The sequence below is a fragment of the Aquarana catesbeiana genome, linkage group LG04 (genome assembly GCF_042186555.1).
Source record: "Aquarana catesbeiana isolate 2022-GZ linkage group LG04, ASM4218655v1, whole genome shotgun sequence".
In the NCBI taxonomy this organism is placed as follows: Eukaryota; Metazoa; Chordata; class Amphibia; order Anura; family Ranidae; genus Aquarana; species Aquarana catesbeiana.
The window spans coordinates 615473307-615488414 of NC_133327.1; the positions used below are offsets into that span (position 1 = coordinate 615473307).

Sequence of the window (15108 nt, forward strand, 5' to 3'; positions counted from 1 at the left end):
TACATTTGTGCAAAAATCTCCACAAATAGCTGGATGACCATGTACCTGGGGTAAACAAATTGAAGTTAGAGCAATGTCAGGGCACAACATCGTCCTTGTGTGTAGACAGAGTTGATGACTGGACCAGCATTCCCTGTTTATTTCTGATTCAACAGATGCTCAATCCAAAGTTTAGCTGCATTTCCAAAAATGCCATTCTGTCATGTCACCTGAGGAGACATATGCTATGGATCAAATAGATCCTTTTAAAAGCTGACATACCTTGAGGGTACAACCTGTCATACATACTGAAACACTGTCAAGTAAATATTACTCTGTTTTTTTAAATTGTGTTTATGATGAATGTGTGGAATAAAACATGGTGGTGGACATGGGTGGGAATGGTTTCCTTTGTAAGCCTGTGACAAAAAAGTAAATGGACAATTTTGGGAATATCCTATGAAGTGATCCAATTTAACTGTTTTGGATTGGGTTTAAAAAAATGTAAAGCCATGACTTTGGTACAATTATACAATATAAAAAAAAAACCCATATAAATATTAAACTTTTGCATATCTGTGACCTTTTTTTTTAAGGTCCTCCCCAGCCATCTGTATGTTTCTGGCTGAAATATCTCTTGAAACAAGTGCTATTTATTCCCTGACATTCATTTGCAGTTTTGCTGTTTTTTCTCAGCTGCCTACCAGCTAAAGCAACAAGGTATAAGTTACAGAAGAAGGAAGGACTCACCTCTGCTGTACCATAGGGACAGCTATCAGGGGATGGTGTATTTTTTTTCCCAACTGCAAACATGTCTGGGCCTATTATGTGGCAGATATTGACCACTTCCTTTCCCATATATTCCAAAAACTAAAATATTTTCTGGTGGAATGACTCTTTAAAAGGAGAGTCAGCCCTAAACAAAAAGTTACTTTGTGATCAAGCCACAAAAATAACAGTCAATACCTTACCTGCACAGAAACTAAGATATCTGAATTTATTTTTACATTGATTTGTCTGTTGTACTTGAATAATAGCTGCTATGGAAGGTTTGGGAGAAATGTTACTGTTGCCAGTATTTCTCTATTGGGACAATGAACAGGAAGTCCAATTTGCCATCTTTATTTAACCCCTTGACGTCAGCGGCACGCAAATATGTGGCCTCTCGGCAGGTGGGCCTTGGCGCTGAGCTGCATATTAGCGTACTGCATTACAAACACAGCTGTGCCAAGATTGCGCGCCCTACATGCTTCCGGGACAGTTACCGGCAGCTAACAGAATCAATCATGGCGCTCACATGATCATAAACCCCACGGCATCTGAAAACCCTTAAAGGGCCGGGAGGCGCCGGTGTTGGTGAGTTAAAGGTGCTCTCCAGTCAAAGTTCAGTAATAAACATATTAAAGTGATTCTATAGGCTGAAGTTTTTTTTACCTTCATGCATTTATGCAATCATGCATAAAATCAAATATTAACGACAAACAAAATTCTGAAGTGCTTTTGAACGATGTTTGACAAGGTATCAAATATTCGTACCAATTTTTGTTTGAAAGTTCATTTGAAAATGTACTTGTGTGTGGCCAGCTTTACTTTATAGCTCTATCTTTATGGCATTTGAGCATGTGATAGTGTGTGCAGACAGGTCAATTTGCTTAGGAAAACATTCACATGTGAACGATAACAGCAGAGGAATGTTAGTGACCTCATCTCTTATTATTCTGCAAGATAAGTGAATCTTTTTTTTTTTACTTTTGTGAGTTTTACATGGCTGAAGTGCTACTTTAAATATATATTCACTTCTGCACTGGGGTACTTGTTTTCTGCACTGTCTGCATGAAGTTTGCGTGTTCTCCCCGTGCTTGTGTTGGTTTCCTTCCACACTCCAAAGACAAGCTGGTAGGGTAATTGGTCCTTGTCTAAATTGTGTACAAATTGGCTATGCACATATGCTATCACATTCTGAATGTCAGTCTCAAATCTGTGCAAATCTGTGCAAACAGGGAGGGTTGAGAACAAACCTGGCGACCTACCTCGTAAAAAATCTGCCAAGAAAATTCTATGCAAAAAGCTTTTAAGTGTATCATACATGGTACCCCATGGGCATCGAATTACTGAGAGTGAAAGGATAACACACACACACACACATAAGCAGTTGCAAATATTATTTTAGAGAAGCACATTGTCCAAGCTGTGTGGGTGTGCAACTCTGGGAAATATAACACTTCTGAGTGGTTCATCATATAAAGTCACATATTGAAAGTAAAAGCTTTTCAAAATAAATATTTGTCCTAAGAAAACTGAACTCACCTCCTTGCTCATCCAACATAACCAAAGTCCTGATTCCAGCATCTTTACTCTATATCCCCAAGAAAGGTGGCACAGCAGAGAGAAGACAGAGAAAACAGTCAGAAAGTGAAACCAACATTTAAGGCTAAGCAAATAAGGTTAATAAGATGGAGGGCAAGCTAGAAATTTAGCGCGAGGGATGTCAGTTTTGGTGTCTAGCTTATAATAACACTATCACTTTCTGCAAGCAGTGTCTGTATAAATCAAATAAGAAACATCCATTGGTTAAAATGCATTGGGCTGTTATGTTTTTATATCTTTAAGGATCTGATCTTGAAGGGGAACATAATTATAGTCAGGGCTGCAAAAAAAAAAAATTAAAAATATCTTGTTTTTTTTTAAGTAAATATGAAATATTGCATACATTGTGAACCTTCCTTTTCAGCTAGCGGGGGCAGCTTTAGACTGCTTTTCCTTTCCCAGGCTATCCCTTTGCTTCTTTGATGTAAAGCCTGTCATTTACAGAACAAAGTAGCTCAATCTGAAATTTGTATGTGAATGACTCATTGCAGTGATTAATCACTTGTAAGATGTCTCGGTCCATAGTTTAAGGGAGAAGTCCAGCCTAAGCTTTTTAGACTGGGCATCTCTTATGGGTCACAGGTGTGCAATTTGTTTTACACTCCTTTGACCCATTTTTAGCGGAGAGCGGTCTGAAGTCTGCTCCCTACTGACGTCACTGGAATCAGTCCAGGCAGCGCATCATCTCAAGGAAGTCTGGATCCACCAGGTGCCTGGACTGATGTCTCAGCCCCACCACAGCTCAGCACTCCAATGAGCGTGGAGGAGCAGAGCAGGAGAGATGCTGACTGACAGGCAGCAGCTCTCCGCTCCGGGGGGGGGGGGGGGGGGAGAGAACTGAGCCATCGGCGTTGTTCGGTGGCTCGGTTCTCAGTGAAGAGGCGATGGGATACAGATGCAGCATCAGTCTGATGCTGCATCCACCTAGGTAAGTATGAATCTACAAAAAATCATACTTCTCTTTTACGTGAAAAGAGCATAGTCACAAAGCAGAAACTATGTGTTGTTCTATCTCTTATAGAACTCATAGTCCTCTGGGAACCATTTGCCTTATATTATATATTTATTTTTAAAACAAAGATTGTATTAAGATAGTAAAAATCAAATATAAAACAGTTAAAAATGTAATAATTAAAACATTCTAAAACCCTAGGCCTGGGAACATTAACAAAGTAATGTTGTTGGAAGATCTCACCCTTTCCCTATGCAATCAACATGACAAATTCCACTTGGTACTGCTGTGTATACTTCAAAAGCACACTGGAATATCAGTCTCTTTTAGCCAATCAAACGTTGCAAGCCTCTTAGAGTCAAACCTAAGACTCTCCCCTATTCCCATCTTCCTCTATTATTAATTTTCTCCCCCAATTTTGTTTTTCTAATAACTCCTGCTTCACTTCTCATACCCCCTTTAGAGCCCAGGCTTACAGACCCTCCCTTGTTTTTAACAATACCCTACAAAAGTTAAATAAGATAAAACTTCCACTATGTCACGGTCAAGGGTCAGGCTTGAAGACCATTAGCTATAGCAGTAGAGAGGCTCCCACCAACTAGCTGAATAAGTGCAGCAGCAGGTCACCCTGGAGGATGACAGGGGCTCACCCAAGGTGGGAAGTCTAAGCACTAACCAGTGTTCACCAGAGCAGAGCTCCGGATGGTTAAGATGGGTTTTGTTGTGTGTGAATACCAGGTCACGGTGCTCATGATTGCCTCACCAGGAGGTGAGCAAGCCAGGATCAAGTAGCAGATATAGAAGGTTGGGATCCAGCAGAAACATAGTTGAGGAACAAGCCAAAGATCAGTAATGAGTGATAACAGAGATACAGACTGCAGCAGGAGTGACAAGAGTGAGATACTGGCTGTAGACAGCACAGTAATCTGGCAACCAGATTAGCAAAGGCATAGCAAGTTTATGGCAGGAGCAAAGGGTTTAAAGTTCAAAGAAACAAGGTTTGAGGCAGTGTCATTCAAGAAATTGTCCAGAGAGCTGTCCAGCATCCCAGGTGGCTCAGCAAGAAGAGACATCACCAGACACAGCAGAAGTTGTGGGTTCAGACCTGGGTACTACTCTTCTTGGTAGATTATTGTTAACCAAGATTTTCTATAAACTGTTTGGATTCCCACATACCTATACTGATACTTATGTGCATATGTCAAAATGGCTGATTTGGTGCACAGACAATGGTGTGGATTTACTAAAGGCAAATATAGGTTGCCCTGCAAGGGCACTTGATCCAGAGCTTAGTAAATGAGGTAAGGCTTCACTTTGCAAAGAATACCCAATCACGTGCAAGGAAAATAAAAAAAAAACAGCATTTTAGTTTGCACATGATTGGATGATAGAAATCAGCAGAGCTTCCCCTCATTTCACACTCAGACATCTGAGGATTCATTTTTCTATCCACAACAAGCAGGAACTGTTCAAGTAAATGGTGAAATCTGATTTCCTCACTAAATGTCTTTTTTGTACCAGTTTTTTGTAAATGTACAGCTTTCTTGCCAACACATCACTCACATCCCTGCACTCGTCAGCCTAATGCAGCGTAATGTAACATTGAGAAATGGCCTTTCTGATCAAGCTTGAAGCTGCAGCCACCCGTATATATATGTATATATATATATATATATATATATATATATATATATATATATATACACACACACAGTGTACACCCCTGTTAAAATGTCAGGTTTCTGTGATGTAAAGGAATGAGACAAAGATAAATCATTTCAGAACTTTTTCCACCTTTAATGTGACCTATAAACTGTACAACTCAGTTGAAAAACAAACTGCAATCTTTTAGAGGGGGGAAGTAAAAATGGAAAAATAAAATAATGTGGTTACATAAGTGTGCCCACCATCTCATAACTGGGGATGTAGCTGTGTTCAGACTTAAGCAGTCACATTCAAACTCATGTTAAATAGGAGTCCGTACACACCTTCCATCATTTAAAGTTCCTCTGATTAACCCCAAATAAAGTTTAGCTGTACTAGTAGGCATTTCCTGACATTTTTTTAGTTGAATCCTACAGCAAAAGCCATGGCCTGCAGAGAGCTTCCAAAGCATCAGAGGGATCTCAGTGTTAAAAGGTATCAGTCAGGAGAAGGGTACAAAAGAGTTTACAAGGCATTAGATATACCATGGAACACAGTCAGAATATGATAGACAGTCATCATATGGTACAACAGTGACATGACTAAGAACTGGACGTCCCTCCAAAAGTTATGTATGAAAAGACGAGAAGAAAACTGGTCAGGGAGGCTGCCAAGAGGCCTACAGGAACATTAAAGGAGCTGCAGGAATATCTGGCAAGTACTGGCTATGTGGTGCATGTGACAACAATCTCCCGTATTCTTCATATGTCTGGACTATGGGGTAGAGTGGCAAGATGGAAGCCTTTTCTTATGAGGAAAAACATCCAAGCCCGGCTAAATTTTGCAAAAACACACCTGAAGTCTCCCAAAAGCATGTGGGGAAATGTGTTCTGGTCTGTTGCAACCAAGGCTGAACTTTTTGGCCATAATTCCAAAAGATATGTTTGGCGCAAAAACAACACTGCACATCACCAAAAGAACCCCATGCACACTGTGAAGCATGGTGGTGGCAGCATCATGCTTTGGGGCTGTTTTTCTTCAGCTGGGACAGGGGCCTTAGTCAAGGTAGAGGGAATTATGAACAGTTTCAAATATCAGTCAAAATTGGTACAAAACCTTCAGGCTTCTGCTAGAAAGCTGAACATGAAGAGGAACTTCAACTTTCAGCTTGACAATGACCCAAAGCATACATCCAAATCAACAAAGGAATGGCTTCACCAGAAGAAGATTAAAGTTTTGGAATGGCCCAGCCATAGCCCAGACCTGAATCCCATTGAAAATCTGTGGAGTGATCTGAAGAGGGTTGTGCACAGGAGATGCCCTCGCAATCTAAAAAGATTTTGAATGTTTTTGCAGAGAAGAGTGGGCAAATATTGCCAAGACAAGATGTGCCATGCTGATAGACTCATACCCAAAAAGACTGAGTGCTGTAATAAAATAAAAGGTGCTTTGACAAAGTATTAGTTTAAGGGTGTGCACACATATGCAGCCATCATATTTTAGTTTTCTATTTTTACTTCCCTCCACCTAAAAGATTTCAGTTTGTTTTTCAACTGAGTTATACAGTTTATAGGACACATTAAAGGTGGAAAATGTTCTGAAATTATTTATCTTTGTCTCATTTTTTTACATCACAGAAACCTGGCATTTTAACAGGAGTGTGTAGTTTATATCAAATATATATATATATATATATATATATATATATATATATATATATATATATATATATATATATATATACACACATACACATACACATACATATATATATTCCTCTTTGAAGATGAAAAAAGGCAAGATAACATAAGTGTCCAAATCCACTAACATGTCACATAAAGTGAGAATACAATGGTTCATAAGTGTGAAATCAAAGACATTCTTTGTGTAGAAACATAAGCAGCCAGTTGTATCTTATGTCTGCTACCCATGCAATGGATGAATAGGAGCAGCACACCAAATATCTCTTTCTTATTTATTGAAACATCTATAGTATGGCAGTTTTTATGATGTCCCTGCCCAGGAATCACCTTTTCTTAACACGTTTCACCAAAAATTGGCCTGATCGCAGGGGAGCAATGCTACAGTTTTGGAGCCCATATTGGCCACTTTAAAGGAATCCTGTCATAAGAGAAATATACAGGCCGTCATTATTGACCACCCCCTTGCCACATTGTTTGATGCGTAAATGCTCATAGTTGCCAACATTTAAAAAAATAGTTTCCAGGGACACTTATTGTGTCCAGCAAGCCCTTGTAGGATGAGAATGTACTTTATATATGAGTATAGCACTGGCAAATTTTTGCAGTGCTTTAAATACTGGATGTAACAATTTATTTTTAAAATACTGTACATATATATAGAAAGATCTCATAATAATGACAGGAACACAGCCAAAAAGGTCTTGTTCAGGGAGAAGCAGGGCACAGAACTGGTTGTCAGGGTGGCAAGTTACAGGGGGGCAGCAGGGCACAGTACTTGGGAGTCAGGAGGGCAAAGTATGGGGGGCAGCAGGACAATGTAATGGGGGGTCAGGAGGGCAAAGTACAGGGGGGGGGGAGCAGGGCATATTACTAGGGGGTCAGGAGGGCAAAGTCCAGGGGAGGGCAGTAGGGCACAGTAATGGGGGGGTCAGGAGGGCAAAGTACAGGGGGCACCAAGCCATAGTACTGGGGTGTCAGGAGGGAAAATTACAGGGGGCAACAGGGCACAGTACTGGGGGGTCAGGAGGCCAAAGTACAGGGGGCACAGCCTGGTGGTCAGGAGGGAAAATTACAGGGAAGCAGCAGAGCACAGTACTGGGGGGCCAGGAGGGCAAAGTGCAGCGGGCAGCAGTCTATAGTACAGAAGTAGTTTTCTGCATAGTGGCACAGGGACGTTGCTGTGACAGATCTACATGTTCTGGTGTGCTGATCCCCGCTGGCCTTCCTCTCCAGTCCATCCGACATGATGTCACACACAAGTGCCTGGGATGTATGGGAGAGGAGGACTGGTGGGGATCAGTACAGTACGCTCCCTGTGCCACTCTGCAGGTTGAAGAGAAATACTTTTGGCTGAGGGTTGGCAAGGCAGGGAAGATGGATAGATGGATAGATTACAACTGATGGGTTGCAGAGCCTCACTCTATACACACATGACAAAATTTGGGGACAGCGACTATACTTGATACGACCAATTTGTGCAGTGTTTGGTGCTACATCTGAAATGTAGATGCCTACTTTTTACTTCTCAGCACTTCTACTCATGCTAAGCTGCAGGAGTTCAGCATAAACTTAGCTTAGCTTAACTATACCTGAAAAAAATCTCAGAAACCCCACAATTTTTACCTCCGTAGATCTTAAAAAAAAGAACTCCGCTTACACCCCCTTCCAGGTGGGGTCTCCAAATACAAGAAAGAGAAGGGCTTAGGAACGATTAACCCTTTCGCTAACAGGCTCTGCACCACACTTCTAAACTTATGGGGCCAGACCATTTTTGCAATTGTTGCATTTTTTTGTTTTTGCTTTCAGAGTTTATTACATACTAACAAACTATATATTTTCTGAAAGCACATGACCTGTAGAATAAAATAAAGTGCTACTGATTTGTTAGGCCCAACAACAGTTGTGTAAATGTTTACCAAAATTATATTTTTGCTAAAAAAAAAACACTAATATTATTATTAGTGGACACACACAGCAAAACTTACAAAATTTCTGCTAAATTCCCACTAAGTGTAAAAGCTAAATTTGTATTGAAGTAATAAATAACACATATTTGTAAATTTGAAATTGCGCCTTTTTGCAAAACGGTGAAAATAGAATGTACACAAAACTGTAAATAAGCAAAATTGCTCCAAAAACCTGGAGGTTATAATTTTTCACTTACAGCTTTCAGAGTTTTTTTAGGACCCTCAAAACCATGAAAGCACATGTCTTGTAAAATAAGTGCCGGTTCACACAGGGGCGGCACGAATTGCAGGTCGCCTCACCGAGGCGACCTGCACACGACTTCAGCGGCGATTTGCAAAACGACCTCTGTATAGAAGTCAATGCAAGTCACCTGAAGTCGCCCCAAAAATACTACAGGAACCTTTTTCTAAGTCGGAGCGGCTTGCGACGCTCCTATTAGAACGGTTCCGTAGTAGAGAACGGGACGCGACTTGTCAGGCGGCTAGGTCGCCTGACAAGTCGCCCCTGTGTGAACCAGCACTAAAGGTGCCACTGTTTTTATTTGGTCCTGCAATAGCTGTAAATGTTTATCAAATCACTATTATTGCTAAAAATACACTAAAAGTGTTAGTGGCCACAAACACATAATAACTTACAAAATTCCTGCTAAATTCCTATTAAGGGCTTTTTCACAAGGGATGTACTCAAGCATACACCCGTGGAGGGACACATTTGCCCACTTGGCACATTGCACAGGTGCTCTGTGCGTCTTCATGAAGGCAGTCTTATTGATGTCAATTGGGATGCAGCGGCTGGATGGACACAACAGCTGCTCCCAATCTGACATCATTGAAGGTGCGGGTGCATGGCAATGAAAGCAGACATCATGAGTTTGGGGCACATGCACCCACACAGACATCAAACTGGGAGCAACAACCATGTCCGTACAACCACTACGTCCCAATTGACATCGGTGGAAATGCCTGCACGGGGATGAACCTGTGCATCCCTGTGTGGACAAACATGGCCTCACACAGGTGTGCACTGAAGTACACACTGTGAGAACAAGGCCTTACTATTTATTTATTTATTTGTTTTTATTTTTTTTTTTACTTTTAACTATACTATTATTTTTTTACAGCACTGTTGTGTTTTTTTTTTTTATGTATCAGGGGTTTTAACCTCCCTGGCGGTATGATTATTTCGGATTTTAGGTGCTGAAAGTGGTACAATTATTTTGCATGGAAATTTGGCGTTTTATATTGTAGGTCTGTAAATCTTAACAATAACACACTTAAATCTGTCCAAACCATAGTCTAGTAGATATCCCGGGTATGATAAAGTTTGAAACACAAAAACATAAATTATAATATAATAAATAAAAATAAATAATTAAAAAAAATTTAAAAAAATAGTAATAAAATAAATTTCCCCACAATTCACTATCACTCAATTCTGCAAGTGTTCTAATTTACTATCGCTGTTTTCTAGCTGGTCTAAAGCCACTTTTGACGTAAAGGGACACTTTTTGGTTGCTATGGACAATCTCCAGTTTCCAGGCAGAAAGAACAGTGTATATCATGTAAAACTGCATGCAGGGCATGGGCCAGAGCACTGGGGACAAAAGGGATGTGAAATCATTTCATACAGTACTGTAATCTGTAAGATTACAGTACTGTATGTGTTATGATTTTGACATTTTTTTGAATTTGCCGCCAGGCTCCGCCCCCGTGCGTCGCGCCGCTCGCAGGGAACGGAGCCTGGCACGGAGAGGCTTCGGAGGAGGACGGAGCCCTCGGACACTGCGGGGGACATCGCAGGATCCCGGGGACAAGGTAAGTAACGCTGCCCCAGGATCCTGCAATGCGATCCCGAGTGTGGCTCGGGGTTACCGCTAATGGTACTGAATTTTAACCCCGAGCCACACTCGGGAAAACCGCCAGGGAGGCTACCAGACCCTTGATGTCTCTTTTTGAGACAGAGAAGGGGAATGAGGAGTCCCTGGTCTCTTTTTCTGCAGCCTCAGCTGCACTGCAGATGAATAAATAGAAGCTCTCTATACAGAGGCTCCTATTCATTCACAAACTGAAGCATAGTAAACACAGTTTCAGTGAGGTGCTCTATGAGAGATCCCTGAAATCTCTCCAAAATCATTGGTTTTTACTCGCCTTTGGGTCCACACCTAGAATGAGGAAAGCAAACCTTGTACCCTAATCTAGTGGCGAACCTGGTTGCATTTACCAAAAGACACTTGCTAGTCTCAGTGTAGGGATGCAAAATAAAGTTGGCAATTTATGCTTTTTTGCATATTAGAGTGGCCTTTTATTGTGGCCAGCCTAAGGCACACCTTTGCAATAATCATGCTGTCTAATCAACATCTTGATATGCCACACCTGTGAGGTGGATGGATTATCTCGACAAGGGAGACATGCTCACTAACACAGATTTAGACAGATTTGTGAACAATATTTAAGAGAAATAGGCCTTTTGTGTACATAGAAAGTTCAGCTCATGATAAATAGGGGCAAACACAAAAGTGTTGAGTTTATAATTTTGCTCAGTGTAGTTATCCCATCTCTTCTGTAGGCTACTGATAGACTATGCATTTTGAAGGGGACTCTGAATATAAAAAAGGAACACAACATGCTGCATACAATAGTGGTTTCTGTTTCTGATAATGATCTAGTAGCATGGCTGGTAACAAGGGCAAAAAAATCTGTAGAAAAAAAGTGCCAACAATCATATGGTCTTGAGGCAGCATGTTGGCAAGTGACTTTATAAAGCAATGTTTAGAAGAATGATGAATATAAAATTGTACAAATCCTTCCCTGACCTGGTGGGTGCTATAGAAATGTATCATAAGCTGCTTATTCCCGCAGCTGTAAAAGTCTTTAAATCAGAAATATCCACTTTTAAGGAGCTTATTTTAGGCAAGACTGATTGCTTGACAGCACAAAATATAGGTGATGACATCACCAGCCAGATCATTTTTAGATATGTTAAAGAGCAGCAGCATAGTCAGGAACAATGAGGTAATGTGCTTACTCCCAACACCAGGGAAAATAAAAATCCTCCTTTGCAATGAGATTGCCCCACGCTGCAAGGCTGAAATGGTTGTTTAGGTCTAGGGGGTGGAAAAAGTAATTTTACTGACCCAATTCCTGGATCTTGCAGCAGCCGGATGTCCTTACTTCCAATGCAAGGCTATTGGTCCTGCATTCGCCTTGATGATGTCAAAGCACCTGTAACTGCCAGGGCATTGGGGAGAAAAACTGCAAAAAACTGTATGTCCCAGACAGAGAGGGGACCAAGAGAAAGATGGAGCTTACTGAAGAGCAATACACGTACAAACCACATATTATTATTATGTAGCTTATGTATCTGCGTTCGCCAGTATCCACACTGTTCCATATAACACCGTCCGGATATGTTGTTTGTCAATTTTCGTTGCATGTTGTTTTGTTCCCCAGTCTGTGGTTGTACCGATTGACCCTCACATGCCAGTCGGCAATCTGCATTTAGGGTAGTTCAGCAAAAGGTTTATACTCTTATGCCGCGTACACACGGTCGGACTTTTCGTCTACAAAAGTCCAACGGACGCCGACGGACTAAAGCTGGCTGGTAATCCGATCGTGTGTGGGCTTCTCCGGACTTTCAGCAGACTTTTTCAGTCTCAAATCCGACGGACTTTAGATTTGAAACATGCTTCAAATCTTTACGTCGTAACTACGACGGACCCCGAAATCCGCTCGTCTGTGTGCTAGTCCGACGGACAAAAACCCATGCTAGGGCAGCTATTGGCTACTGGCTATGAACTTCCTTATTTTAGTCCGGTGTACGTCATCACGTACGAATCCGTCGGACTTTTGTGTGGTCGTGTGTAGGCAAGTCCGTTCGTTAGAAAGTCTGCTGCAAGTCCGCCGAAAGTCCGCCGGAAGTCCGCCGGAAGTCTGTCGGACAGACTGTCGGACTTTTGTAGACGAAAAGTCCGACTGTGTGTACGCGGCATTATATCCACATGTTTTATTTTTTTGGACCACTTTAATACATTTTTAAATAATTAATTTTCACGTGTATTGCTCTTCAGTAAGCCCCATCTTTCTCTTGGTCCCCTCTCTGTCTGGGACATACAGTATTTTGCCGTTTTTCTAGGGGCTGAAGAATAATCACGCATTCATTGGTACATATTTTATACACATGATAATCAAGCCTCTTTGTTCTATAATTTTTATGCCATTGGGGAGAAAAGGCTGCAGGGACTGGTCTTACAGCACACAGGGAGCCTGCAGGAGCAAAGGAATGAGCATGTAGAAACTGCATTTAATCCTTCGGTGCAAGGGCAGCCTCACTGTAAGGGAGCATTTCTAGCTTCCCTGGGGTTCATTCTAGCTTTTATTTTATAATGCAGCTATTCTTTTATCTTAAAGAGAATTCTACTGTGCCTACTAATACAGTATATCCAAATCTCTATTGAATCTCTTCACAGAAAATGATAAATATACTGATGGCTGATTCCTGCAGAATTAAAGCTTCTGGAAAAAAAATTCTGCCTACTAGAGGGCAGGTAACCTCAGTAACATTAAAGACTAAGCCAGAATAAAAAAGCACAAAAGCACATTGCATTTCTTGTTTTTTCCATAGGAGCTTGCAAAACATTGCACCTACAATCGGTGGATTCCGGATACAATGCTATGGTCCTGCAGACTCTCCCTCCAAGCTGTCCATACTGAGGTTCAGGCTTTCAGTTGTAGAGCTAGAGGAAGTCTCCACAAATTATGAGTACAGTGATTATCATACTTGTGGTCCACTGAGGACTACAAGTCCATCTGCCCTGGTAGCAGACGGGACTTGTAATTTATTCACAGATCTCTGTGAATGAATGACATGGATGTGCAGACCAGACATAGACTAGCATAGCTATGCTGATTTCAAAAGTGACAGCTGCTGTGGGGGAGAAGAACCCCCACGTGCTCTCAAGGGAGGTAGGGGAAGTTTGTTACACCCTAAATACAGATGTTGAATTGTTAGAATTGAGCTCTGTCATTTTAAAGCCATTGTTTCTAATTTTTAGGGACTCTTGAAGGACTGGAATAGTACCACGGGATTGGTGTTAGGCCAATAGGGTGCCTATATTTAAAAGGGATCAAAGTCTTTACCAAGTAACTATAGACCTGTTAGTTTAACTTCTTTAGTCGGGAACATACTGGAGAGTCTAATAAAAAACCACATAGATGAGTTCTTGCTGGAAAAAATATTTTAAGCAACAGACAGCATGGATTCATGAAAGACAGAAGTTGTCAGACAAATCTGATTTCTTTTTATGAAGAGGCAAGTAAAACCTTGGACAGAGGGGTGCCTGTGGACATAGTACAGTATGCTTGGATTTTGCAAAAGTGTTTGACACAGTTCCCCACACACAGCTCATGGGTAAGGTAAAGTCTACAGGCTTGGAAAAATCCGTTTGTAAATGGATAGAAAACCGGTTAAAAAAACGACTTCAGAGTAGTGGTTAATGATTCTTAATCTGAATGTCTAAGGCAGGGGTCCTCAAACTACGGCCCGTGGGCCGAATCCGGCCCACCAGCATTTTTTATCCGGCCCGCGGACTGCCCCTTTAATATCGCAGCACTCCCCCTGCCCTCTGCTACTTTTATCACACAGGACGGGAAACATGATAGGTCTGGACAAAGGACCTTTTGTGTTAAGAAGCGGGTGATTGGTTACTAGGCATCGGGGCGGTCTCAGGAATCAATCACCTGCCTTTCACTTGCAAAGTCCGGCCCTTTGTCCGGACCTACCATGCTTCGTGTCTTGTGTGATACAGGTAACAGAGGGAAGGGGGAGTGCTGTGATATTATAGAAGGCATATAGAAGGCAGTGTAATATCGATGAGGGGAGTCTGTTATGGGGGCTTTGTGATGGGGGGGGCATCTGTAATATAAGGCAGTCTGATATGGGTGGGACTGTAATATGGGGGGCTCTGTGATGGGGGGGTCTGTGATATGGGTGGATCTGTGATGGGGGGATCTGTGATGGCGGAGTCTGTTATGGGGGGATCTGTTATGGGAAGAATCTGTGATATGGGGGGGAATCTGTGATATGGGGGGGCTGTGATATGGGGGGATCTGTGATATGGGGGGATCTGTGATATGGGGGGGACTGTGATGGGGGAGTCTGTTATGGGGGGGATCTGTGATATGGGGGGGACTGTGATATGGGTGGATCTGTGATGGGGGAGTCTGTTATGGGGGGATCTGTGATGGCGGAGTCTGTTATGGGGGGATCTGTGATATGGGGGTGGACTGTGATATGGGGGAGTCTGTTATGGGGGGATTTGTGATTGGGGAGTCTGTTATGGGGGAGTCTGTCATGGGGGGATCTGTGATATGGGGGATCTGTGATGGGGGGATCTGTGATGCCGGAGTCTGTTATGGGGGGATCTGTGATATGGGGGTGGACTGTGATATGGGGGAGTCTGTTATGGGGGGGATCTGTGATGGGGGAGTCTGTTATGTG

General features: G+C 42.0%; 1 protein-coding gene across 2 annotated transcripts in view; it reads right to left on the reverse strand.

Moving 5' to 3' along the window:
• Positions 1-15108, reverse strand: part of SNAP25 (synaptosome associated protein 25) — a 181455-nt gene that overhangs the window by 56288 nt on the left and 110059 nt on the right. For both annotated transcript variants that reach the window (XM_073628277.1, XM_073628278.1), the window contains exon 4: positions 2287-2335. In XM_073628277.1, the coding sequence (XP_073484378.1) occupies positions 2287-2335 (49 nt within the window). The remainder of the gene's footprint in view (positions 1-2286; positions 2336-15108) is intronic.